The sequence below is a fragment of the Trachurus japonicus genome, chromosome 1 (genome assembly GCF_045865225.1).
Source record: "Trachurus japonicus isolate A0001 chromosome 1, Traja_1.0".
Lineage (NCBI taxonomy): Eukaryota > Metazoa > Chordata > Actinopteri > Carangiformes > Carangidae > Trachurus > Trachurus japonicus.
Window position 1 is genome coordinate 13,898,102 of NC_140907.1, and position 26,282 is coordinate 13,924,383.

General features: G+C 44.0%; 3 protein-coding genes across 4 annotated transcripts; all 3 read right to left on the bottom strand.

The window, feature by feature from the left end:
- Nucleotides 1-827: 827 nt before the first annotated feature.
- On the bottom strand, nt 828-10,672 carry srp68 (signal recognition particle 68). 2 transcript variants are annotated; one of them, XM_085773987.1, is made up of 16 exons: nt 10,556-10,672; nt 10,063-10,129; nt 9,439-9,552; nt 8,829-9,024; nt 8,658-8,740; nt 8,447-8,556; nt 8,276-8,355; nt 8,015-8,159; nt 4,843-4,937; nt 4,580-4,641; nt 4,313-4,466; nt 3,765-3,859; nt 3,307-3,436; nt 3,124-3,199; nt 2,986-3,038; nt 828-2,888 (listed from the first exon to the last, which is right to left on the bottom strand). In XM_085773987.1, exons 1-16 carry the CDS (start codon nt 10,629-10,631, stop codon nt 2,661-2,663), a joined length of 1,764 nt encoding a protein of 587 aa, XP_085630113.1. In that variant the 5' UTR covers nt 10,632-10,672; the 3' UTR covers nt 828-2,660. The 2 variants fall into 2 exon arrangements, with proteins under 2 accessions (XP_085630113.1, XP_085630102.1); XM_085773976.1 differs by having other exon boundaries at nt 4,580-4,644.
- An 802-nt stretch (nt 10,673-11,474) lies between these two features.
- Nucleotides 11,475-16,281, bottom strand: polg2 (polymerase (DNA directed), gamma 2, accessory subunit). Its single transcript, XM_085774003.1, has 8 exons — nt 15,424-16,281; nt 14,951-15,056; nt 14,398-14,503; nt 13,744-13,929; nt 12,355-12,492; nt 12,178-12,258; nt 11,921-12,021; nt 11,475-11,809 (listed from the first exon to the last, which is right to left on the bottom strand). Exons 1-8 carry the CDS (start codon nt 15,896-15,898, stop codon nt 11,644-11,646), a joined length of 1,359 nt encoding a protein of 452 aa, XP_085630129.1. The 5' UTR covers nt 15,899-16,281; the 3' UTR covers nt 11,475-11,643.
- A 326-nt stretch (nt 16,282-16,607) lies between these two features.
- LOC146991523 (putative ATP-dependent RNA helicase DDX5) lies at nt 16,608-25,546 on the bottom strand. Its single transcript, XM_085773963.1, has 13 exons — nt 25,358-25,546; nt 23,887-24,067; nt 23,488-23,584; nt 23,248-23,381; nt 21,412-21,477; nt 20,731-20,872; nt 20,410-20,570; nt 19,947-20,119; nt 19,743-19,853; nt 19,535-19,596; nt 19,368-19,427; nt 17,693-17,914; nt 16,608-17,428 (listed from the first exon to the last, which is right to left on the bottom strand). Exons 1-13 carry the CDS (start codon nt 25,396-25,398, stop codon nt 16,971-16,973), a joined length of 1,908 nt encoding a protein of 635 aa, XP_085630089.1. The 5' UTR covers nt 25,399-25,546; the 3' UTR covers nt 16,608-16,970.
- Nucleotides 25,547-26,282: the final 736 nt, after the last annotated feature.

A 26,282-nucleotide genomic window follows, 5' to 3' on the forward strand; every position in this document is an offset into this window, starting at 1 on the left:
GTGCCAGTCTGTTTCACTTAGCAGGTTAACCTGATGTGGTGGTTTGGTAAACAAATTTATATGAATTACAAAGATTCGATCAGAATTTGTGACGGTCAATAACACAATATGCAGCGACAGTCAATAATATGTATTCAGCTATTTCCTGTTCCTAATTGTCAACTTCCGTGATCGATGATGATTCTCTCATCAGCAACGAGACTTGATTTCTTTTTGCAGGTAAAACTTTTATCTCGACCTCATCGAGGCACAAATACGTCCATCCGGGCAGAGCACATTTCTGTCTTCCTAGAGTGACTGAGGTATGTGACGTGTGTGTGTGTGTGTGGAAGACAGTGATGACAGTCGGCAGATAAGGAGTCGGGTGGAGATGCCGTCTGTGTGTGTGTGTGTGTGTGTGTGTACGAGGGGTGGCAGGGGTTTCAAGGAGGGATTCAATTATGTCTAATTGGGTGCTACAAAAGGCAGAGAAAAGCAAGTTGTACATCAGGTTTTGTTTGATTGACGAACATCTTTTCATACCTATGAAAATGCATACTCGCAATATAAACACATTCACACCCACCTGAGGCATGCTACAGTACACAATCCCAGGAACACACCCACAACACAACAGAGGTGTAAGTGAGCAGCCACACAACGTTATGCATGAGTATATAGATTTATATATGGTTATAAACGGTGTTTCTGAAAAAAATCAAAGATGATGCCTCAGTTAAACCTTTATTTTCAGCTCTATGTCTGAACGACAAGGAGCCTGGTTTTCAGTCAATACCACTGAATTGTCCATACAAGCCTTGAATGAAAAGCATCGAGAAAAAACAGTGTTTGGTGCAAAGCCATTTTAATTACAGGCCTGAAAACTAAATCAAATCGTACATTCCTCATCATTTTACTTATTGATCGTGACTAATCATTTCCCCCAGGTTGTTCGAGGTAGAGTGCTGGAACTACGCCCAGCACCTCCATCTTAACTCATTAACATAAAACACTGAAGGGGAGAAAACAAAACAAAACAAGAAAAACAAGACTGATAAAAAATAAGAACAAATTAGTCAGCAGAACAGTTACTACATGTGAGTGGGAAACAGTCCTCTAGCTATGGTTTCACCAGTTATCCCAGGTAAAACAGGTCCCGTACGGATCAGAGGAAATGTGTGGCTTTGGTGTAGCAAGAAGTCATGAATCCATATTTTGACGACAGATGACAACACATTGTTCTAATGCTACAGCTTCGACATACTGTATAAGTGGTGATGAAAACAATGCAGTCCTACTGACAATGGACGAAGAGGCGTGGTGCTGTGATGAATGAGACGACTGCTAAAAACTCCCTCATGTCCTGAATGTCTACTGCTGCTCCACCACAGCCAGTTTGCTAAAATGTAAATGTCAAAATAAAAGCATAGCTGGAAACCATTACAGTCTGACTACGACCCTCACCGTCGTCTGCCAGCAGCTTCTTCTCCAGGAAAGAATTGACCTTGAAAATACGAGTGGTGACAAACTGCTTTTCCATCCGGATGAGTTGTAGCAGTTGGACCCTTGTCTGACATTATAGTAAATTCAGTACCAAATGTCACACAGTACAACATAAACAGTATGATCAGGTTATAGTAATAAATTAAAACAATGAACCATTCATCTTTTCTTTTCTTTTTTTATCTTTGAAGACATTTCACGCTTTGATTCATGGCTTCGTCTTCCATCATCCTGTTGATGCACTTCAAACTTTTTTTTTTAGCTTTTCCCACTTCTTCCCACAACTCTCATAATCCAGTCTTCTTCTGTATGAAGAGGTAACGTAACTGCACACATGACTCGTACGTGTCAAACACAAGATGAACACAAGACAAACTTACATGTCTGTCTTTTTTGTGCTTCTTCATATCCAGGTTAATGTTGCATTACTGGCCTGTAGTGTTTCCTACCTAAAAATAAATGTATGCAGGGAAGCTGCAACGTTGCATCAATATGCAACCAAAAGGAGGAGAGGTCACGGTAAAAGTGAAGGGAAGAAATGGGATGCAGCTCAAGACGCTTGATAACTGCACCGGCTTCGGTTGGTGAAGCCGACAGGTCACATGGTCGTTTCTGGTATTGACTGAGCACAACAGGTGCTGAGATAAGACTGCACTTTGTATGTTTTTAGGTTTAAGAGACAATGCTGAAACACACACACAAAAAGAATATATTTGAGACAATTAAATGAAGGCGCTTATGTAACACTGAAAAGAAAAAAAAAGGACCAGTGATGCCTCTGATGAGATTGTGAGATTAACGACTTGGCTGTAGGTGTCAAGACCACGGCATGGTTACCTGTAAAACCTTAACGTCACAGACACCCCCATAGCTCAGATTAAGATTTACTCAGGAACCCCATGCAACCTCGTGTTATTACTAAAGGTGGCAGGTGGACTTGGGTCATATTGCTATTTGAAATTAATTTGATAACTTTCCTATAATCTTTCTTCAAAGATTAGACGCACTCTGCCTTCTTCAGAACTGCTCACGTCACTCATCTTGCACTTAGGCATCACAAATTAAACATTAAAATGAACTGAAATGATCCTAATTAATAACTGACCCAAGTCTGGTTGCTTGTGGTTAACTCTGGGCCTGGTGCCTCTCGTGTGGAGGCCGAAGCCTGGGAGTCGGATTTAGCTGCCGAAGCCGAAGATGCCCTTGATGTAGCCGGTCAGACCGCCCTTGCCCTTCTGCTCCACCTTGTCATCCAGCGGTGGGAAGGCCACGTGGTTGAGAGCAAGGTCGAAGAACAGGGGCTTGCAGGGGATTGGCTGGAAGTCGGGGGGGAACTGCACCAGATTGGGCTGCTTTCCAACGAGGGCCGGGTCCAGGCGGAAGGTTTCCAGGCGTTTGCAGAGGGGCTGCGTGGAGGAGGGGTGAGAGAGTGAACATCAACCGTCTACTCTGATCTCTTTCTAACCGGGAAAAAGATATTTGCATGATTTTTTCCTCTCTTACCGTGTTGTCTTTCACCTGCTGCTGAGAGGGGACTTCAGCGGTCTCATCAGTGTCTGAAACACAATCGGTTCCTCAGGGTTACACACAGAACACAAATGGGTTCTCATGAAAGTTACATGAACTGACAAGTGCCCTCACCTAAAATGGCAGCAGCTTGAAGTGAGTACTTCTCAGCGTTGACCTTGGCAATGAGCTCCTGGACGTCAGGAAGATCCTGCACAGATTCATGATCGACATCAGTCATCATTCTTGAATTTACTTTCTAAATGTGAGGTTGACACTGCTACAATGTGCGTGTGTGTGTCCAGGTGTATGAACAACCTTGAGACTGTTGTTGAGGCTCTTGGCCTTGGACTGGACCTCCTTGGCATATTTCAGCACCCTCTCATACAGGACCAGCGCCTCGCTCCACTTCTTCACCAGCACATAGGACTGGGCTATGAAGAAACACCTGCAAGAGCAACGACAACAGTAATGTGACTATTCATTGTTGAAAAGTTGTGTGTGTCAAATTGTCAATAAAGAATGTATTTTTCCAAAATTAGACATGAAGTTTGCAGCTTATGTTAAAAGAATATCTGGCCACTTCTGAAAAAAGTTTGAAGGCATAAATAGAAAATGACAGCAACTGATAGAGAAATACATAGTGGGTGTAGTTAACATCTGGCAGCACAGAATATTAACTCACAAACACTCGACTGTGGGAGATTTATTGATCTCACAGGATCTTTATGAGTAAAAAGGTGCAGCTCAAGTATTTCAACTCAGAGTTTTCTGACCTGTAAGCCTTGTAGACCAGCATCTTGAGAGACACCTCCTTCTGGAAGGTGTGGTCGTCCTCCAGACCCTGCAGGGTGGAGAGCTCAGCCAGACTCTGGAGAAAAGCATGGACAGAGCAGATGTTAAGAGACGTGTGGAGAAAGATGGTGCAAGAAATGAAATACACATCAGTTCAAGGCTGATGACACGGATTAAATCAGCTCATCACATCTGACGGATACCGGATACACATCCACACTGCTACGTTTTTATTTAAAACCTTTTCAAACAAAATCTACCACCGCCCAGACATGCACACTTGTTTACCCATACGTACACGTGCAATCAGTGCAATTGTGTGAGCCAATGTGAATAGGAAGCAGATCGTCTTTGTCCCTGCAGATGATTAGTTGCAAACATACAACACAAGACGAACTACAATATCTATAGTACAGTTACAAAAGATAATCTAAAGACCACAGAGGCAGTGGTCTTCTAAAAAAACATACATTCAGCCAAGACTAAATGATCAAAACAACCATGACATACCCAACATCCAGTCATTTACCTGCAGGATGATGTCATAGAGGCGGATGAGGTCCTGTGGGCGGGGACCCCTCTTGCTCTCGTCGGTCTCGGGCTCCTTCAGTTTGTCCTGGAGAGTGTGGGCCATGCTCTCGTTCCTCTTGACCAGAGTACACAGCTTGATGTAGGTCAGGTAGCTGAGGGAGGAGACGGCAGCACGTTTGTTTTTCACCAAATGTCAGAGGACAAGCGCAGATAACGGCACAGTCTTAAATGAAGTCCGTGTTTCAAGAGCAACTGGATCTTTTACCTGTGCAGGAACTGCAGGTTGGACACTTTGCCGCTGTCGCCATCGGTGCTCCTCTCTCGCTGCTTCTGCAAGGACAAGCAACATTTTCTTTAAGTTACAGCTCCTCACACATTCCTGCTCCAGTGGCACATATCAGAGCTGTGTGGCTGTAAATCAGACTCATTCCTCTGACCTGTTAGCAGACACCTCCTGACAATAAAAACAAGACCTCACATTCATCCACTTCACTTAAATATGTTCACTCTCAGCCTGGTGCATCTTACCGCCTCGCTCTTGAGTTCCTCTCTCACAGCCTGGATGGTGTCTCTGCACTCGGCCAGCAGGGTCTCATACAGATGCTCTTTGGTCTCCTCATTAGCTGTCTGCACAACACAAACACATCTACATTTAACATCTACAATATATTTCAGAGAATGTATTCAACTGCAAGATATAAAATATGAACTTCTGTGGGTGGAGGTGTTCATTTTTGGGGTGTTTGTCAACTTTCTTAGATGACAGAAAGTAAAGAGAGAGGGGAAAGCTTAACTGATGTTAAAGCAGAAGTAAGTGATATATTTGTGTTAATATAAGTCTTAAATAGTTATATCTTCCGACAGCAATCACTTACATAGAGTGTTTGGACTGAAACACGGGTCTGTCAGTCACTCTGCTCTGCTCTGAGCCGAAGAGAAAACATTTATCGTATCCTACAGTTTTTATCCAATGAGGAGAGAGAACGGCATGCAGGGCTGTGTGTGCAGCCAAGGGACGCCGTGAATGTGGCGACGTAGGGACGAGGACTGTTATGGTGCGTTCAAGGAAACTCGTATTTTTCCGACCGTGAAGTGGTACCAGTTCAATCTGGTACGAGTTCACCGGTCGGAAGTTACGAGTGGCCGTTATAGTGACTTTCACCGGTAAAACAGGTGGGGAAAACATGAGTGGGTTGCCTGGAACGCTACAAAGTCGTAAGTTGTGACTTGAAGCTGTAATTTACAATTTCAAAAGCCTGCCTGGAACGCAGCATTAGCGAAAACGACCGGACCACTTACTTCTGCTTTAAGATTCAGACATCAATGATGTTAAGTTTGAAAACAAAATATTCTAGGGTCTTCTCTTCTACAGTGTTGTCAAAGTAATGCAGCATCACACTAACCACGAGATTAAAAACACTTATAAATAAATAATTCTTTAGTGATGTTTGCCAACCATGAATATCATGTTTTCACTGTGTAGATTATTACTTGTTTCACCTTAGATGCATGTATTGTGAAGTCCATGCACCTTCTGGACTAACTGACTGACGCTGGACTGTTCTGCCTCTAGAAAACTCTGGCCTACATCAAAAATACCTAAATGATTGAGAAGTGCATCGGCTGGATGCTGTGGCACACATCCACAACAACCATCCACCTGACAGTAACAAAAAAAAAAAGGTCAATCATGCAAACTCAAGTATTTCCTGCGTATAGAAGTCGTAGTAGTTGATACGGAGAACAACAGTTGAGCAGGAATGCCACTGTGGCAAACTGCAGGTATGTGGCTGGGCAGGCTGCCGACACATTCCTGCACACAGCTCATCAGTAATGAGACACTGTGGAGTTTCAGGGTTCAGATCTTTGTGAATGACAGGATTGTTCTTCACCTCGCCTTTCTTTCATCAACACACTCACACAATAGGCCTGTGTTATTCTACGATATGTTCAGGAGTCTGCAGGACATATTATGTCTGTGTTGAGATGAGGTTATGTGGGATTAGAGTAAAATGTCAGTGATTGACGACGGAGGAAGTGCTGATACAGTACTATTGTAGTTTCAACCTCTGGGTAAAAGTATGTTCACACTTCTCTGGGCGGCGTTATTGGCACAGCTTGACCTGAAAGTGGCAGGAATCCCTCGGGAAGCGACTGTTAGAAGAAAATACATTGTAGCGAGAGCCGATAATAAATCTGTTATGAAGCTGCCCTCAACCACCCAGAAAGCTGCTGTTATTGTGGTGCCACACGCTCGTGCCAACACCCTGGCAAAGCCTCGCTGGACAAGCTCGACCTGTTGAGCGTCTTCCGTTGTTCAGAGGGAGGTACGACTGGATAAACTGATTAGAGGAGGATGGTGTCGACAGAGATACTAAGAGGGCAACGCAGGATCAGGTGCAACACACAGGGAACCTAAAAGTGTTGATTTGACTTTCCTGGTTTCCACCAAGTCACTTAGAGAAGTAGCACCAGGCTTTGATAACAACTATGATAACAATTGTTTATTCCAGTTTCAATGTGTTTTCCCATGCTCTGAGCTATAAATATCACTGTAACAATGACATGTACTGCTACAGTTGAGCCCTGAGAGGGTCTACTGGAGAATGACAGGTGCTTAGGGATGATAATACTAATCTCTCCACAGAGACCTGCTGGGTGTAGTCCTGTATTCATGTGTGGGCTGAAATGCACAGAATGCAGTTGTGCAATGAGAGAGGCAGCATGCCAGAGACCTGAGTGACTGAGGGTGTGGCAGGTGTGTCCATAGGGTGGAGGGTGGAGAGAGAGGGGGTAGGAGGGGAGGGGGGGACTGTGAGAATGTGAAGAGGAGAGTGCCACCTCCTGAAAGTTTAAAGAACTGGACCTTCACTGGGAAAACTGGCCTTAAGCGCATTTCTAATTCCTCCTGTGACACTGTGGCCGCTGGCTACACATGTCACACATGTAGGTATGACAAACTGAAGAGTGTGAAGACAACAACAGAACAAGTTTAAACTGGATATTTAGGTCTGAGGATGATTTTTAAGATTTGGTACAACAATAAACTTCCGTAATATAACATAATACAACTGCCATTCTGATTACCTCAATACATGTGAGAATGCAAATGTAACATGGTGGCACTGATTCGTAGGCTGGTTTGCTTTCTGATGCAGCATCAACTGGCCATTCAAAGAATGACTCATTTTTGAGACAATAATATAGATTATTAGAGACAAAGCAGAGAGACAGCAGGACCAACATGCAACTACTGCCCCCCAATGGAAACAAACCACAGAGGTTGCCATTACATGATCACAGAATACGTTTGTATGGTTCCGTTTCTGAGATTTATTCTCTTCCTGTGGAGCATGTCGGATGAACGGATGGTGTTGGAACGCTCCTTCCCTCACACTTTTTCAATAGTGGATGTCCACATCCAACATTTAAGACGGCACATCTTTAGACCGAGCACTGAAAGATCTTAAACTGACCCGTGTACTAATTGTGAAAAAGAATTAAAGGGGTCCTCGAGAACCGTCGGTCTGGTACTCTTCTACTGCAGTGGGTGTCTGTTTGTTCAGACCCTGTTTCCACACTGGTGTGGAAAGTATGATTTAGGCTTGGGTCCACCTGGCCATGTGTTATAATACTGTGAAGTGTTATGCACAAGATTTTCAGCTTGATGGTGGACTTGGACCCACAGAAGAGGAGCTACTTGCCTGAGCGATGGCGGCCTCATTGTCGGCAAGACCCAACAGGAAGATGCGGGCCTTGTCGATCTTGACCGGCACCGTCCGACCTCGCCACTCCACCTCGCTCATGGTGGCGGCCTGCTTGGTTCTTGCCTGAGTGATCAGAGCCTGAAGAGATAAAAGTACATTATCGTTTTTGGATTTCATCCATGATAATCCATGATCAACCATTCCAGTAACACATGTTTTTTTTTGTGAACTCATTTAATCTTCTTTATGTTTACCTCCAGTTTCTCAGCCATCATGCCTCCTCCGCCACCAGTCAGTCTCATCTGCATCAAGTCGTTGATGGCGTTCTGGTCACCTGCATTAAAGAGGGAAAACATCCGAGTTATAGTGTGTGTCTGTGAGTGTGTGTGTGTCAGTACGCATACATTCAAGTGTGTGTTACTCACCAATGTTGTAAGCACAGTAGCGAATGTTGGGCGATATCTCGTCCACACGCTGGCGGTACAGGACTGCCAGCTCCTCTGTGAACGCACTGGCCAGTTTCTCATAGATGGTTCTGACAAGACAGAAATGACGATTTTACGACTGTAATAAAAACAATCCACAGCTACTGAACACCAGTCTATTTGTAGAGGCTGTAGCGATGTCAAAACGTACTTGCACTTATTGAAAGCCTCCATGGCACGCTTCCACTCCTGCAGTTCAAACTCCACCATGCCACCGAGGTATGCAGTGTAGGCCTGAAATTAAAAACATTACTTGGTGTTTGCTGCTGATAACGACTTCAAATTAATAAATCTTTATGTCAACGTCCACAGTGATACCTACCTGTGCCTCCAGTTTGGTCTTGGCGTCGACACGGGGACTTTCACAGAGCTTCTCCAGCTTCTCGCTGTGCTTGGCAGCTTTTCGTAGACGGGCCAGCAGGTGGAAGCGTTTGCGTGGCTCTGTATTCGCCTCCTGTTTCAGCTGCATGGCATAGCTCCATGCTCGCTCTGCTTCCATCAAAACCAGCAACAGATACCTGAAGGGAGGAGATGAGGCTACATCGGTTCTTCAGCACCATCCTGTATTTATTTTTTAAGGATGCACCGATCTGGCTTTTCCAGTTCCAATGCCAATACCGATACCTGGGCTTAGTGTATCGCTGATTACGATCAGATACCACTGTTGAATTATTAATAAACTTTACACCTTGCCATGTGGAAGAGAGTGAATGAATCAGACTTGACTTAGACTGATGCCTACTGATGAGAAATGCAATTACAATGTATACCCTAAGGATGTGTACATGTGTTGTTCTATCCTGTGGTTTATCACAACCATCCCTTATGCTTGAATATTAATGTCTACAGACTGATATGCATATATAATCCTGCATCAGACACACATTTTGTGTGTCAAAGTGGTATCTGCATGAGACTCTTTCCTTCCCCACCTGCTGTCAGAAAGCATTTCCACTGTTATTTTCTTGCCAATGAACTTGTGTCGGTTTCCCATCTTGAAACCAAGAGTCTTGCGAAGGCGACGTAGTCTGCGAGAACAGTAGCCCCTGGAATTAGTAAAAATAATGAGGTTAATATCACAGTAAGCTAGTCATACACAGTTTCATAGTTTCTCAATATGGACAAAGAAACCATTGTGGTGACACAGTCAGATAACTGTTACAGACAAGATTAATTTGGGGTTATTTTCTAATAAGGACAGCTGGTTTTTCAAAAAAAAAAACTATTTAAGCCTATTGAACCAACCAATGATGACAGTGGGACTTGATTTGATGAATTAGTTAACAGGCCTAGCCATAGGGACTGATGAGACGTGTGTAAACTGGCAGGCAAAGTGTCCAGTGAACCATACGGCAGCAGAAGTGTTGATGTATACAGCTTTGTCTCAGTTTGTAAAACAAAGAGGTCAGTCTCAACATAAATGGTGTATGTCTAGATGGATTGTTGTCTGGTATGGGAATGACAGTGACAGACATCAATCTCTTATTACAGAAAAGCCTGAATGTGTTAGGTCTAGAGGTGTCCTTTAAGATGTATTGTGACAGGACTCAGCTCACCTGTATCTCTGGTAGTCTCCGTGCCTGAGGCCATGCTGCTGTTGGGACTCCTTGATGATTTGCAAGACTGAAATTCAGGGTTAAGGGAAAACCTAACTTCCTCTAGCAGCAGCAGCAGCAGCAGCAGCAGCAGCGCTGAGTGTCACAGCGGTGTTAGCACCGACTGTACAGATGTAAGACCGGCGCTGCTGCTGCTGCTAAAACTCAGAGGTTACAACAGCTCAAAGGAAAAAAATCAACATGTTTACAACACCTGACGCAAACTAGCACTCACAGTTTACCTGCTGTCCACGGAGCTGTCAAAACATTACACGACACGGTGTATAAATCGGCTTCTCCAGCCTGCAGCCCCAGTGACACGTCGTCTAACAACGTTATCCTCTGGGCGAGCTAGCTGGGAAGCTAACCTTAGCCTCGGAGCCTTCACTCAGACTCGCTGCGGCAGATTGATTCAACAAAAACATCGCCACACATCTGGTGCTGACAAGGATACTCTCCAGTCCCAGTGAATTTTCTTTGTTTTCGTCCATGGAAGAAAGTTTAGCTTCGTTTTGCTTGTCTGCGGCCATCTCTGGATGCTAACAGCTAAGCGACACCGACACACATGCCCAGTCAGAAGTAGCGTCGGGGACGGGCGGAGCTACATCAAAATCTCGCGAGACTTCACTGATGGGCCACTCAACTGGCCAGGCCAATGCGCTCAATGGTAATGTGATTATCGTGCCAGTGTCATCAACATGATGCGATTGAGACCTCCTCAGAAGTTTTTGTTCTGAGGTCTTTATCGAGCTTGTGTTTGTTTAATAGCAACACTTATCCTGCAGTCTATAGCTGAGAAACCATGAATGTGGGAATATGTTCTAGTCTGTAACATCTGTGCTTTACCAGTGAGTTAGTGAGTCTTTGTCCAGTAAGACCCATATTGACAGCTCCAATGACCTTAATGACTCTGAGGATGAAATATACTCTGAATTTCCAAATACAAACTATGATGATGTGAGATTGTGAACAAATTTGTCTGATAAAATGCTGAATCACTGGCGTTTCTCTGTGTTCCTATGAGTGAACATTTTTGTCTCAGGAGCCTGTTGACACAGGTTTCCCAGAGTCACTATCCAGTTTGCAAATGACCTTGAGGTGATCAACAGAGATCCAGCTGCTGGTGGAGCGATGTGCTCAGAAACATCTGGACTCATTCACAAGCACACCGTCTCTGAGCAGCCTAGTGAACCTCTGCTTCTCCACCACGGAGGGGATAATGCCTCATGATGATGATGGTGATGAACAAAAGAAGGTCCAATGTTGCTTTTTTTGTGTAAAAAGTTTAAATGACATGGAACAGGTAAATAAGTTATTTATACACAGATGGGGAACAAATACATAATGACTTGCGTTACTGCTAACCAGAGTTAAACAGTAACACATAACTTCCCGACTGGGTCACACTGCGCCAAGGATTCATTTTCACTGCTGCTCTGCACAAATATTCCTCACAATGATGTCCCTGACTTGCAGATGTACAATCGTTTTATGAGTATAGAAGTGATGCAGAACTGAGGCAGCACAGTATTCAGAGTCCATTCAGATTTTGTCAGCAGCAGAAATGTATCTGAAGACAAAGTTCTTAATCTCAGAGATGTGCATAGTTTCTTTGATGGTGGTGTCTCTGCTGCGGACCTGAAGGAGACCACTCTCCAAGGTGTTGTCACCGATCACCACGGTGAAAAGCACTCCCATCTCATCGTACCTAAAATGCAATGAGACAAGAGACAAACATGAGTCCACAGCAAGAGAAACACCACTAATTTGCCCCTAGTGAGCAATTCTGCATCCATCACTGCACTTAGTAACACTTTACTTGGCATTCAGCTGCTCCATTGATGTTGGCATTGTCTCCAGATACCCAGGCCACGTAGGGATCTTGGCCTCCAGAAACTCTTGAAGAAGGCCCTCACAGACCTGCAAAATAGTTCATCAGTTCACTTTGACTGACAGACGCACAATGAACAAGTTCCATTAAACAATTTTGTGCTGACCCTTTAACTTGGAGATCATCATCACCTAGCACTAGAAAAATGATAATTCCAATCTTCGATTAATAAATGTTTTCCGAACCTGTCTCAGCTCCATAGTGGGTCCCCTGCTGATGTCTAGAGCCACTTTGACTGGAGCCAACGCTGGGTGCAACTTCAGCACCTAAAATTAACCGAGAAATTTAAGTTGGCAATTGAGTCACATCACAAAAGAGTGAATAATTATAATGTTGAAAAGGCGACAAAATGTCATCCTTACATTTCTCTGCTGCAGCCTCCGCTTGCCGTCTTCTCTCCTCAGCAGCTGCAGTGAGTTGGACAGGAACGCCATCAACCCACGGTCCATGTTCCCCGTTACAGAGACGACGTGTGGGACTGTCTTGCGCCCTTTTTGACTCTGCAACAATTAACAGTGCATAAATATCTGATTGTGTTGGTTATGGTCGGTCAGACAGTTCTCACAGACTGATCATTCAACACTGATCAGTCTAAACCACCACAACCTCGAAAATAACAGAGTTTAGTCAAAAGTTGAGTCTCAAAAACATTATAAAGTCTTGACTTTTTCACTACAGCCATTTAAAGGGATAGCTCAACATTTTGGCAAATTCGCCTATTTCCATTACCCTTATATTCATCGGGGTAGGTTCATTACTTTTAATTATCAGTGCATGTTGTTTTGAGATCCGCTGGGCAGAGACGCAACCTTATTATTGTCATTATTATTTTGATTAACAGTATATAAATAGAGGGGGTAGGACCAGAAAAGTTTTTAACTTCTTCTTACCCCTTTTGAACATGGCAGGCAATTCTCTTTTAGAGATGATGATTGCCAATATGCACTTATCTGATTTTTTTTATTTTTGTTATTTGATTTGTTTTTGTTTTTATTAGCCTATGACATGTTCAATAAAGAATCGAAAAAAAAAAAAAGAAAAAAAAACCTGCTCAGTGAACACAATGGAGGTGAATGGTACAGCTCCCCTGTCCCTCAAAATTCATCAAACAAACAAGCCAACAACTCCAAAACGCTCTTGTGGAGAAGTTGTGACCTGCTCATTCACCACGCTATGAGATATTATGTAACATTACATTACATTACAGACACGGCTGCTGGGCGGAGTGACTTTAAAAGCTCAAGTAGTTCCAAATATTTGCTTTGTGTGTCGTAATGTTACATGATGTTACATGATTATTTCATAGCGTGACGAATGTACAGGTCACAACTTGTCCACAAGAGCGTTTTGGAGTTGTTGGATTATGTATTTGATGAGTTTAATGAGGGACAGGGGACCTGTACCATTCACCTCCATTGTGTTCGCTGAGCAGCTCGCATCTCTGCCCCACAGATCTCAAAACAACATGCACCAATAATTAAAAGAAATGAACCTACCCCTATGACTATTGGGATTATGGCAATAGGCACATTTGCCAAAATATTGAACTATCCCTTTAAGCTTGTAACAAATGTTGTTGGACTAACAATATAAAACATGAATCAACAGGCATCAACAGAGATGATGTGCTCGTTATCAAGCGTTGGCAGATCTGAAATGAAGCAAATGAAGGCAGACTTGACAAAAAGTGCTCATGTGAGAAAGCTGTGGTGTCCGCATTAAGACATAGTACATAAAACAAGCAGACTGACCTGTAGTTTGACTCGAGCTACTTTGTGAGTCTGCAGCAACTCAGCATCTCCTCGGCTGCACAGGGTCTCCAGAGGCTCCTGTCCCCACGGGAAGTTGTACACGATCCTCACGCTGCGAGACGTCGGCACCACGAGTTCGTCCTCTGAGACTTCACTGCTGCTGAAATTGGAGGGAGACAAGGCAAACTGGAAAAGGACAGATGGAAAGACGAAACAAAAGGGAAGGTGAGAGCTCACATGATTTTATCATTAGTCTAATTCCACGTATTTTGTGTGAGAAGCCAAAATCAACTCAACAACGCTTCCTGTGCTTCAGCTGAAACGGCAAAACTTTAGTCAATAACCTCATGATCTTGTGATCAGTAAGAACAGTAAAGCTACAAATCTGGCTATAATTTCTGTAAAAAATCCATGGCAATGAAGCATTTCCTGTAATGTTCATTTTAAATCTAAAAGCTAATTTACCAATAAATTCCACCACACAGATGTAAATGTCCGTGTTTTTCTTTGTCAAGAACTCACTTTACTTGCTTGTACCATGCACCAAAAAAGTCAAATCCACATGGGTCTAAAAAACAAAGTCTTTGTGGAGGCCTTGACCCAGAAACACACACACTTCTCCTGTTTCTGGGGGACACTGCTTTAAATACTCACTTTCCTCCACCACTTCAGCCGCTGCCGTGTCCAGTGATCCAGCCACTGGGAGGAGGTGCGAGCAGAGCAGAACCACACCAGAGACGTCTGAGTGATCTCAGCAGGGCTGCCACAGAAACAATCCATTAGCCTATTATTGTGCATTTTAGTATAATCAGAAAACTAAATGATACTACCATAAGATATTTTAAGATGATGACTGTTGTCAAATGGGGCTATTCTGTAAGTGAAACTTGGCCAAATGTGTATTACCTGAGAAAATTAGAGTCAGTTTGCCATCTAGTGGTTAAATAAGGAATAGTCTGCTAAATGCAAACAATCATTGTCACATCATAATCTACTGATGCACATATTTAATAGTCCTGTATTTATAGAACAAGCATTCAGCAGTCACCCTATTATGTTTACGGTAATTCGATTTATTAGGACATATTGAGGTTTAAATAAAGAGTACTAAACCCCCACTCATCCCTATATTACATTGTCAATCAGTTTTCACAAGCATCAAGCATGTGCAGACAGGGAGACAAACAGACAGCAGATGAAGCCTCACCAACCAGAACCATCTGATGACTGAAAACACAGACCAGTCTCAGCCAGACCAAAGGGCAGCTTCCTGTTCACCAGCTCCATCGAGGGGACGAACTGCTCCAAGGCACCTGAGAGGAGATGCAGATTCAATTCATGTTTTCAATTCAACTGTTCCAAATTTCAGAATCAGGCTGGAACATGGTTTTAAGGATGTGTCACCATTACGCTCCCATGCATCATATCATCTGATACACTATTTCTTTCGTGAGCACAAACTCCAACCAAGTCATGGACCTGAACATATTGCTGTTTTACAGAAGCTTGAACTGTGAAACTGTGAACTGTGAGAAAAGTCTCTTACATCTGTCAGTTTATGCACCAGCTGTGCTCAAAGCAATAGTTTGCCAAAACACGTTTTTTTATCCAGTATATTATAGTTCAATCATTACCTGTCAAATCAGACCAATTGAAAACTTTCTCATGCAGCAGTTTTACCTTGCAGTAAGTTTGTTCTCACAGATTTGGACCTCTGAAAGAGCATCTTCTGCACCTCCTGGATGATCTGCTCCTTGCTCAGCTCTTGTTTCTTGCTCAGTATTTGTTTCAAGTGTTCAGTCTCAACCACCGCCAGTCGTCCTGCTCCGTCCGTGCAGCTGCTCAGGGTGTTGATCCCAAACACCTGGGCTCTGGACCGGGTCACAGAGAGCCACCACTGCTCCAGCAGGTTCCTCCTCAGCTCCATGCCCAGGGGGCCGTAGCTGCAGCTCAGCCCTCGCTGAAACAGCTCTGCGCTGGTCTGACCGGGGGAGATGTAGTGTCTGTCCTGGCAGAGCTGCAGCAGAGTCCGGACCTGGTCCACATCCTCAGCCCCCGATGCGCTGCAGCGTCGTCTGCTGAGCGTCAGTCCGGCTGCTGCACTCCTCTGTGAGCTTTGTAATGTGACGGCGGCTCTGATGAAGCGACTTAACATGGCGAGGAGTTTCAGAGATGTGAGGTTTGTCCAAAGATTGTCTGTTCAAACTTATGCATCACCACAAGTCAAAACGAAAACACCGGTCTCTCCTCGCCGTCCAAACACACTTTAAATCCTCCAGGATAGACATTTTAACTTCAATAAAACATTATCAGTACGGTATCGACATCTAGCACATAAACTCTCATGTAGTGACACTGTTTCTGTCCCAGAAGTAACTACTCAGTGGAAACAGGTGTCTGTGTCGTCCTCAGCATGTGTAATGTTCGTAACGCAGAGATATGCACTGACAGGATAGTTGTTGGCTTACTGTTCAATGACCAGTGGGTAAACTTCACAGGTTCACAGCATGGATGTATTATGGTTCACAGGAGACACACGTGATACATGTCCCGGAAATCGAACGTTTACTTCCGGGTTAGTGCGCATGTCAGGTGGGTCTTTCAAAATAAGCTTCGATAAAACATTTTCACATCTGTATACTACGTGTATACTATGTCCATTAAAAAATATCAACCAGCCTTGGTATGGCTGTTCACAGTTAGGATTATAATCAACAACAAAAGTGAGTGTGTTGAGCTATCCCTGTGAGTTAACTCCTATGGTTTAATCACAGATAGATAGATAGATAGATAGATAGATAGACAGACAGACAGACAGAGACAGACAGACAGACAACCTTGTATACAAAACAGACAACACAAGGTTTACCATTTTCTCCTTTTTATTTAAAAGGGCTACACAAACCCTTTTATATGATCTTCATTAACATCACTTTAAACATACCACAAACTGAAAACACTGCATTACCTAGTAAAAATAAATTACTGAGGAATGTAACAAAAAACAGTCAAGGAAAAGTGCAGCAATCATAGTTGCACTATAGGAGACACGTCTATGACTCCATTTAATGCTCTGGGTTTACTGAATAATTCCAACCCTGCTGTAAGCAAAACAAAGTTAAACAGTACAAAGGATAATAATAATAACAATAATAATCATCATACTGTAAGATTGCAAGACTAAACAAAAATCATGTTGGTTCCCATGAATTGTGCGTATATCATATCTACTGTGGGAAGGGCGGTGGCATGGGGTAGGGCACCATCGGTGGAGGGGGTGGTGGCTGTTGGGCCTGTGGTGGCGGCGGCTGAGAGTTGAACGGGAACGGCGGGTGGTTCATGCCATTCTGAGCGGCCCTCTGCATGGCCCCGAACTGAGGGGGGCCCTGAAAGCTTTGGTTACCAAAGGCACCCACCTGGTTTGCTGGAGCACCAAAATTACCCTGTCCGTTGCTGTTGCCATAACTGTTGTTGCCATAGCTACCACCCGAGTTAGCACTGTTGCCGCCATAGCTGCCACCATTTTGGGCCTTGCTGCCACCGAAGGCACTCTTGGGCCCACCGCCAAACCCTCTGTCACCTTCCCTGTCCCTGTAGCTACTACCACCGAAACCGCTCCTCCCACCCCCAGAATACCTATCGCGACGGTCGTCCTTGTAGCCACCTCTTCCCCCCCTTCCACGACCTGGTGAGATGAAGACAGGAGAGAGACAAAAGAAGCGGGGTTAGGGTTCAGACTAGTATTATACTGAACAACATGGCAGCAAAACAGGGAGGTACTGATTAGATAAATAATCCTCCTGGACCGTTACATTTTTATTTGCTCAGGCTTCACATACACATTTTGTAGTGAAAATTTGTTGCGATAAAAAAAAAAAAGCCTTTGTTGTACATAATAAAAAGGAAATCATTTTCTATGGTAATAATGCCAGCATGTATCAGGTTTTACCTCCTCTGTCCTCTGCCATCTGGATCAGCTTGGGGTTAATGGCCTGGTTGGCCTCACGCAGCACAGAGATCAGGTCACTGGCCTGTTTCATGTTGTTGGGGGTGAAGAAGGTGTAGGCTGTGCCCGTTTTTTGACTTCGGGCTGTGCGTCCAATGCGGTGGATATAATCCTCGGAGGAGTTAGGGTAGTCATAATTGATGACAAATTTCACATCCTCCACATCTGTGAAAGTGTTGCAGTGTGGCAAAACAAAACAAGGAGGCCACACAGGATTTTGCACACCACAACAGCCAGATCAAAGGGAAAAGTTAGCAACTCTAAAGGCTGAGGAAAGGAATCGGTCATTAGGCTGCGGAGGGAAGGTGTTAAAACAACATCGTATCGTGTACACAACTATTCCATGGGAATACTACTGTGGGAAGAGAGAAACGATGCACACTCCAATTGCTTACCATAATCAAAAAGATCCAAAAGACATTCAGGCTCCCTTTTGTTACCAAGGGAGACAAAAAAAATGGATTTAGGTCTTACCATAAAGGAGTATGCATTCACTAGTCCTTTCCCAATGCAGCGAAATCCCCCACAAATTGTCAAGTGACATCCAGGAGCTTCTACGCAGTTGGGCCACGATATGCACTGGGGCGTCCTCATGTGCCAATATGGGACCATTGACTGGTACATTTTTGCAGGTCCGTTTTTCCCAGTACACTCTCAAAAGAAGCCTGATATTAAAGGCCGCACTGCACGTCTTGCCAAGACAAAATAGACCAAGTACTAATTTGAGCAGGGGCCCCTTCAAAAAAAGTGAAAAAGGCCCAAGCATTGAACCCTGTGGGACCCCTCTGCGCACAAAGAACAATTGCCCCCACACCCTTCATCAGTCTCATCAAGGCAAGATCTTCCAAGAAGCCAGTGTTCACTTGAGAAAATGTCTCTCGTTGGCAGGTCTCGACATGACTATAAAACGCAGGCGAGGGAGGAACTTTGGTTTGAGCTGTCTCTCTTTCTCCTCTCACTAGGTGTTCCCACTACCCCCCTACACACATGTGCCAGGTCTCATCAATTTTCAGAGACAAAATATTTCAAACTGCTCTCTCCATTTCAAGAAATCCAGCACTTTGACGGGAAAGGAAAACAACTGAAAGCTTAGACAGGCTCACAAGCACCCATGCTATGTGATACAAGCTCCGAAAGGTAACAATTGTTCCAAATCTCAAACCAGTGACTTGCAATACAGCGCTCTCTAACACAACAGCATGCAAGGCAAAAGTCACATCAGCATCAAGCATATCTTTTTCTTTTTTTATGTTTGAGTTGGAAACAGCTGGATGGCATTTGTCAGGTGAAATCCATGGACAGAGAACAGATGTGTGTGTATTTCAACAACATATCAGAGACAAAGGCTTAGCCACACAGCCTTTTGTAGATCACTGGCACACAAGAGCTTTCACCTCTCTAGGCCCACTGGGTGGCAAGCCAGTTGAGCACTTCCAATATGTCATCCTTCTCCCTCTCGAGGCCTGGGACTGTCATGCCTAGCGCCTGCCACAAAGACTCCACCTTAAGGTGAGAAAAACTCAGAAAATGCATAGGAAAGTTAAAGAAAGCAAAACCACTTTCTTTAAAATAAGTGTAACACTGATAAGAGAGTGGTGCTAATCAATACCATACTGACCTAAGCCACGGGAGGCCACATCTGTAGCGATGAGGATTGGTGCCTTGCCATATCGGAATTCTTATGGGAGAAAGCCAGTATTTAATCATATCACAGGGAAGTCTGACACAGTGATTATTAAATCAGTTTGCAAGCCTTTGCCGGCAATGCAGTTCATTAAATCTCACCATTAAGGACCCAGTCCCTCTCCTGCTGGCTCTTGTCTCCATGAATTCCCATGGCTGGCCACCTGTGACAGACACAGTGAGCATTAAAAATTCCCAGTGGAGTTTAAACAAAATTCAGTGGGTGTCTGTCTGACAAGCAAAGAGCAAAAAGCAGTTATCATCTGACACAACCACAGTACTGACAGATGAATTCATGTCAGGTCTTTACCCATCTCGTCTCATCCTCCTGGTGAGCTCATCACAACGCCTTTTGGTCTCCACAAAGATAATGGTCTTGTTCTCTTTTTCGCTCATTATCTCCTCCAGCAAACGAATCAGTCTAAGAGAGGAGATAGAAGTCGGTTGAGACAAACTCTTCTCATCACAAGGTCAAATGAAAATGAAAAGAGAGCAATGGAAACATTTTACTGACTTGTCCTCTTTCTCCATGTCACTGCAGACGTCAACTATCTGTAGGATGTTGTGATTGGCACTGAGCTGCAGCGCTCCAATGTTGATCTGGACGTAGTCCTTCAGGAAGTCCTCAGCCAGCTGGCGAACTTCCTTAGGCCAGGTGGCGCTCCACATCAGAGTCTGACGGTCTGGCTGATAAGGACGAGAGTAAAGACTTTTCAACCGCCTGACAGCTTGTAAATTTAACACTTACTGAAGATAGGACCAGTTGGATATAAAAGTGTCAGTAACAGTTCATTTGAGTAGTCTCAAGTTGTTTATTTTGCATTTCTATCAATATGTCTTTACATTCTCCCTCTGGTGCATTTATACTCTTCTTCTCATACACTGAACAGTTGTGCAGTAATAATTGGGGTGTAACATTTTTCTTGGACACGATATCAAACATATGAATGTCTGTCAAGGGAAAGGAAACAACGTACCCGGATTTGTTCAACTATCTTGCGAATTTGTGGTTCAAATCCCATATCAAGCATGCGGTCAGCTTCATCCAGCACCAGGTAGGTGCAACGGCGCAAATTAGTCTTACCACACTCCAGGAAGTCAATGAGACGACCCGGGGTAGCGATGCAGATCTCGACACCTTAAACAAAAACAAGAGAAACCCAGTCAACTTTGGTACTAGTAAACTGTAGTAAACTTGTCTTCAATGCTCTTCAAATGTCATCAAGGCAAAGACACAATAACATAGAAATGTCTAGCTAATTTAGTGTCATGCACGTGAAAGATCAAAGTAAGCGTACCCCTCTCAAGGTCCCTGATCTGAGGGCCTTTAGGCGCGCCCCCGTAGATGCAGGTGCTCTTGAGCCGGGAGGCCCTGCCATATTCAGCAGCCACTTGTTGCACCTGCTGAGCCAGCTCACGAGTTGGTGCCAACACTAAGCACTAAAAAAGAATATCAAAAGGTAAAATTAATCAAATCTTTACAACATACATAGTTGTTGGACATATACAACAGCATTTGTGTTCAACAATTCATGGACAACAACAGCCAAGAATGATTCCTGCAGGCCAGGACCCATTTCAACTGGCTGAGTGCTGCCTGTTTTAAGCTGCACGAAGATATGACACGCTGCCTGCCACGGCATGCAGCATTAGACAGCTGCAATTTAGCAGTTCCCTCCCAAATGGGAGCAAACCCTGCCTACTGACATCATAATGTTATGGTACTGCTTGAAAAACTTTGTTCCCTAGAGGGCCATTCTTCTTGCAGCCAAGTGAAATGCTAAATGTGCACAAATGATAGCAGCTTCACTGGTTTCTGATTTGTTTGACACATCATATCATAATTCAGCTGTACACTATACAGAGCAGTACATTGGCTTCATCAGCATGCTAACCATTGTCTGGGCATTCAAGTAAAAAACTGCAAAGACTGTTTCCTATGCTGATAGAGACAACAGTGTGTGTTGAAGTGTACTTACAATCGGTCCATCTCCGTGTTCCAAGAAAGGCTGATGTTGGATGTGCACAATCGCAGGCAGAAGGTACTATAAAATACAGACAGTACAAAATTGGATCAATGTTTCTAAAAAGCAACATTTGTCTGCCGAGGAGGCATTTATTTCCACAACATCAGCAGAGTGTATTTCTTGTAACAGCTGATAGGTGTTAATATTGTTTCCAGTTGAAAAAGCTTGTATTTAATGGTCATGTGGTTCTATTCACATCTGAGATATTTAAAGGAGCTGTACGTAATAAGACTGTGGCCAAAACTGTTGCTGCAGTCAAATACAAAACACTGCAGCGCATTGTTTCCCCTCCCCTAGCCCCCAGACTCGAGGTTGCCAGATAACCACACGCTAACCTCTGCCCTGCTCCAGCTTTGTGGCTGAGAGCAGAGCGAGGCTCACTCACACGGTCTCAAAGTAACCACATTTCCTCCGTCTTTTCCAACTTTCACTTTGTAATTCTTCCCTTTAGCTTTAGCTGCAGCTGCTCCAACTAACTAGGCTCTGTGCTCACAACAAGAGGCAGTGTATCAGACGACAGAGTGACAAGCTGCTTATTTCTCCCGTGTGATATCAAGGAAATATGACCATAGCTGTTATTAGAAATCTTGTTGTTCTTGTTGTTTGTTGCAATCTCAATCGGAGCTCGTTTTATCTCCCAGCCGTAGCTGCAGCTCAGTGGTAGCTTAACTGGCAACCTGGAGGCCGAAATGCCACCGACTCTGTGATTGCGCTGGATGGCGCAACAGGTCAAAACACAAAAATCAAAACATAAACATGATTTGCAGGCTGCAAATGTTCTGGCTGTACTATTGTTGTCAGTTAAATCAGTATTTAAAATTAACATGATTCCCTAATTTCTGGTGACATATAGAGGGTATGCACATGACGTCACGGTACTTGGAAGTCACTGTGGAACGTCCACTGAGTGGCAAAAAGACGAGTGGCAGAGCCACCAAAGTTTAAAAACGATCAAGTAACGAAGCAATTTTCTCTGAGCCCACACAAGTCTGACATGTCTAGCTTTACCAGCATGTAAAGCATGCATGACCTAACAGAGCTGCTAAAAATCTTGATGATACGTCTTACGGTACTTTGACCGAGTTACATTCAAGAACCTGGAGCGGTAATTGTTTTCGATCGATCAGCTGTGTTTACAGTTTCAGGTGTCATAGTTATGATGGTTAGACAGATAAATTAGTCCTCTAACACATCCTACAGTTTGACTTTGAGTTTTTCAGAATAGCAGCTCGTGTTTAAGCGTCGGGAGTCACTGTCAGGACGACAGTAACAGCTGTAATCTCGTCCCTCTGCACAGTAACAGCAGCCTGTCAGTCACTCTGCAGGTACCGCGGTCACACTGTGTTACAGGAAGTGTCAGTGGAGCTTTTGGGGAGCTGGTTGTCGATTCCTTTTGACATCAGTTTGCTGTTTGAGTCTACCGCTATCCGCCAGCACGTTGAGGGAGGTTTGTTTTGCCACTCAGTCCGAACGAATGGGGCGTTGCCGAGGGCAACGTGACGTAAACGCATACCCTCGCATACCCACATATTGAGTGATTTTATGATTACATACTTGCTGTACATTTCTTGCATACAGCTCCTTTAAAATGACAACAGTGCACTGCCAAGTCCACAAACTGAGTGGTACAGAAAGGTTACTTCTGCAAAAATGCAGAATGACTAAACTGGACTACAGATAAGATACAATACTGAATAAATATACAAAACAAAAAAACAGTGCTTAGCCCACAGAACACTGCCAGGATAACCTTCAGCATGTAAAGTAATTTGTAACTATTTCACTTACTGCAAGGGTTTTCCCGGACCCAGTTTGAGCGATGCCAACCATGTCTTTGCCACTGAGGGCAACGGGCCAACCCTGAGCCTGAATCGGAGTCGGTTCAGTCCAGTTCTGTTTGACTATGACATCCATGACATAGCCTAAAGAAATATGGTTTGGAAGATATTGAAATTCAACATTTCTGGCAAAGACAGGCAGGGGACTTCTCAAAATTACATGCATGGCAGAGCATGAATTTCCACTTACTTGGAAATGCAGCTTCATGGAATTTTATAATTGGTTTGGGGCAATCTCTGCCTTTGACTGTGACTTCTTTGCTTCTCCTGTACTGCTCAACCTCTTGCTGAAAACCACAATGTCAATACACACAAATCTTAACATAACAGCAACAATAGCCACAGAGTAGACGCTTTAACTTCACATCATCTGTTAGTGCTTATCTCTGTGAGAATCAAATAAGTCAAAAAGGTCCTGTTTTTAACAGGTGCATAGGTCTGGCAAACAAGACTTTTATTGCAAGTGCAGACAATGTGCAGGTATTCTCCTTTTTTAACTTTAGAATCAAATAAGTAATCCCCCCCCCAAAAAAACAAAACAAAACAAAACATAAGCATGACAAAGGGAACAGTGGGTCTGCGTTCTTACAAGTGGTCTGCGGGTGGCATCTGGATGCTCCTGGTAGAAGTTCTTCTGAAACTTGGGAAGCTCGTCGAGGTTCCAGTGCTTCTTTCGCAGCCTCTCGCCAGGGTTGCCAAACTTTCCTGGAGGGGGTCCTCCCCTATTGCCTCCGCCACCACCACCAAAACGAGGGGGTCCTCCACCATACCTTGTGTAAAAGATAGAGTGACACACGACATAAAGGACGGTCAGACAGAAAAAATACCCCCGATGATCCTTAGTCAGCAACAGGTTTCAGCAGCTATGGTGTTTGGCTGTTTGTTTGAATTGTTAGGGACACTACTGGGGGTTATAAGCCACAACATCCCAGTCTCAGCACCAGGATTTTGTGATTCCCCAACCCAACTGTGCAGTCAGTCACTCCAGCACTAACTTTACTACATAAACCTGGCGTGGGCGACTATTCCCTGAAGAACCGGTGTGGCTGCAGGTTTTTGTCCAACGAAGCAGCTGCACAACAGACTGACTCATTTAATCAACTGACTTCAGTTCAGTCTACAGACAGCTGACGGTGTGCTGTTGACTGGCTGGAACAAAAACCTGTAGCCACACCGGCCCTTTGTGGAAAAGTTGCCCACACCTGACACAGACACTGTCCTGGATTACATTCCTGTGGTCTCACTGCAGCTCTAGCGTCACATTCACACAAATTACACAACAGGGTGATGAGATGTCAAGGTGTAAACAAGTAACTCAACACACAGAGAGATATTTGATACCCTAGAGGCAAAACTTGGAACTGAGTATCTGAAAAATAAACACTACGCATCTGTGGCATTTATCACAAGTATTAGGCTACTACTGATGGTTTCCTGCACAACTTGACAAATGCAACACTGCATACAATGTCATGAAAGCACCGTGGTTTAAATGTCTGGCGTTTGTACCATCGATTTAGTGACACGCACACGCACACACAGAGCAGCAGCAGCAACAACAAACCGAGCGGACTTTGACATGACAGCTTCAGACAGACCCGGAGCGGGGGCGTTGTGAGGCTCTTCGGTCCCTCACACTGTGGGCGACAGGACCGACTGAAAACGGGCTGGTAAAAATAAACCACCGAGACCGAAAAACCTCAAATAGAGGAGACGTCACTGCGTCACACCGGCAGTTTGAAAGAGGCTCGCGGTGCCAACGGCTCAGCAACCGACACTGACGGAGTAGCCGCTCGCTGCCATTTTAACTCTAATCGGCAGGAGATCTGAGCACACTAAAAACACGTCAAGTCAGGGAAGAAACCCAGCACTACATAAAAACTGTGCTTGTTTTCACTGCCAATACGCTAACATGTCTGAACAACCGCCTACGGCAACATAAACACAAACTACGACTGAGTGAAGTGCGGTGGGCGGCGAGCTCCGCGGTGACAGCGGCGAGCTAACCTGCTCATCCCGGCTCACAGCGCTCAGAAACCCGCAGCTGACAGCGGACTCACCCTCTGTCTCTGCCACGGTCTCTGTCGGAAAACCCAGGCATCGTGTAGCAGAACACCGTGGGGAGGAAACGGACTTCCCTTTCAGCCGGCTAACAAAACAGAAGAGTAATATGTAAGAGCAAGAAAAAAAAACCAGCACAGGGAAAATAAAAAGAAAATGCCGGCAGACAAAAATCTGTCTGGAGAGACGGATGTGAGGTCAGACGAGGCGGATAACATTGTATCAATGCGCGTCGTCGTCCACTCTGGTACTACTTTATTTCCGTGCACCTGTTAAAGTAAAGCAATGTAAAGGTAAGAAGCTGTACCGAGCAGTCAAACGCCTCGGTGTTTAATCAATCAATCAACTTTATTTATATAGCACATTTAAAAAACCAGAGGGGAAGCCAAAGTGCTTTACATTAAAATGAAATGTTTAACGGGAATATTCAACTGGACTTGGTGTCTTGTTGGGCCAAATACAACAGTCTCAGTAAATCCTCCCTTCAACTTGATAGGCCTTGATAATGTGGACAAAATAATAGAAACACCTGCCAATTTAACAGTCAAAGTCAAAAGTCAAAGGTATCTTTATACATTTAAAAATTTGAAAGAAATTTAAATTTAAATATACAAGCAAGCATAAATAGAAAACCCACCACTGGGGTCCTGAAATAGGCTACTGGACCTATGCATAATTTAGGGAGAAAAAGGGTCAGCATTTATTAAAGTTCAATAGTGTTTGTTTTAGCAGCATTTGAACTGGGAGTATTTGTTTGGTCCTTAATGAAGCAAGATGTTGCTGCTGAACATATAATAGCCTATAAGCAAAAGTAGATTTAAATCATGTGATGCAGGAGGCAGTCTGTGATGTTTGACAGCATTAAGGTCTTGAACATAGGGATCTATTGTTACTCTGGCATTGCTAGCATATTTAATTTCAGAG

Excerpts from the sequence above, each read along its gene's own strand:
- LOC146991523 (XM_085773963.1), bottom strand. The coding sequence starts at position 25,398 with ATGCCTGGGTTTTCCGACAGAGACCGTGGCAGAGACAGAGG. Across the intron at positions 20,873-21,411 it reads AACACGGAGATGGACCGATT|TGCTTAGTGTTGGCACCAAC; the intron begins GTAAGTACACTT and ends ATTCTTTTTTAG. Across the intron at positions 20,120-20,409 it reads AGATAGTTGAACAAATCCGG|CCAGACCGTCAGACTCTGAT; the intron begins GTACGTTGTTTC and ends CGTCCTTATCAG.
- srp68 (XM_085773976.1), bottom strand. The coding sequence starts at position 10,631 with ATGGCCGCAGACAAGCAAAACGAAGCTAAACTTTCTTCCATGGACGAA. Across the intron at positions 8,160-8,275 it reads TGATGGCTGAGAAACTGGAG|GCTCTGATCACTCAGGCAAG; the intron begins GTAAACATAAAG and ends TTATCTCTTCAG. Across the intron at positions 3,860-4,312 it reads TCTATGACATCATCCTGCAG|AGTCTGGCTGAGCTCTCCAC; the intron begins GTAAATGACTGG and ends GCTTTTCTCCAG.
- polg2 (XM_085774003.1), bottom strand. The coding sequence starts at position 15,898 with ATGTTAAGTCGCTTCATCAGAGCCGCCGTCACATTACAAAGCTCACAG. Across the intron at positions 14,504-14,950 it reads TCATCAGATGGTTCTGGTTG|CCCTGCTGAGATCACTCAGA; the intron begins GTGAGGCTTCAT and ends TTTCTGTGGCAG. Across the intron at positions 12,022-12,177 it reads CCACTATGGAGCTGAGACAG|GTCTGTGAGGGCCTTCTTCA; the intron begins GTTCGGAAAACA and ends ACTATTTTGCAG.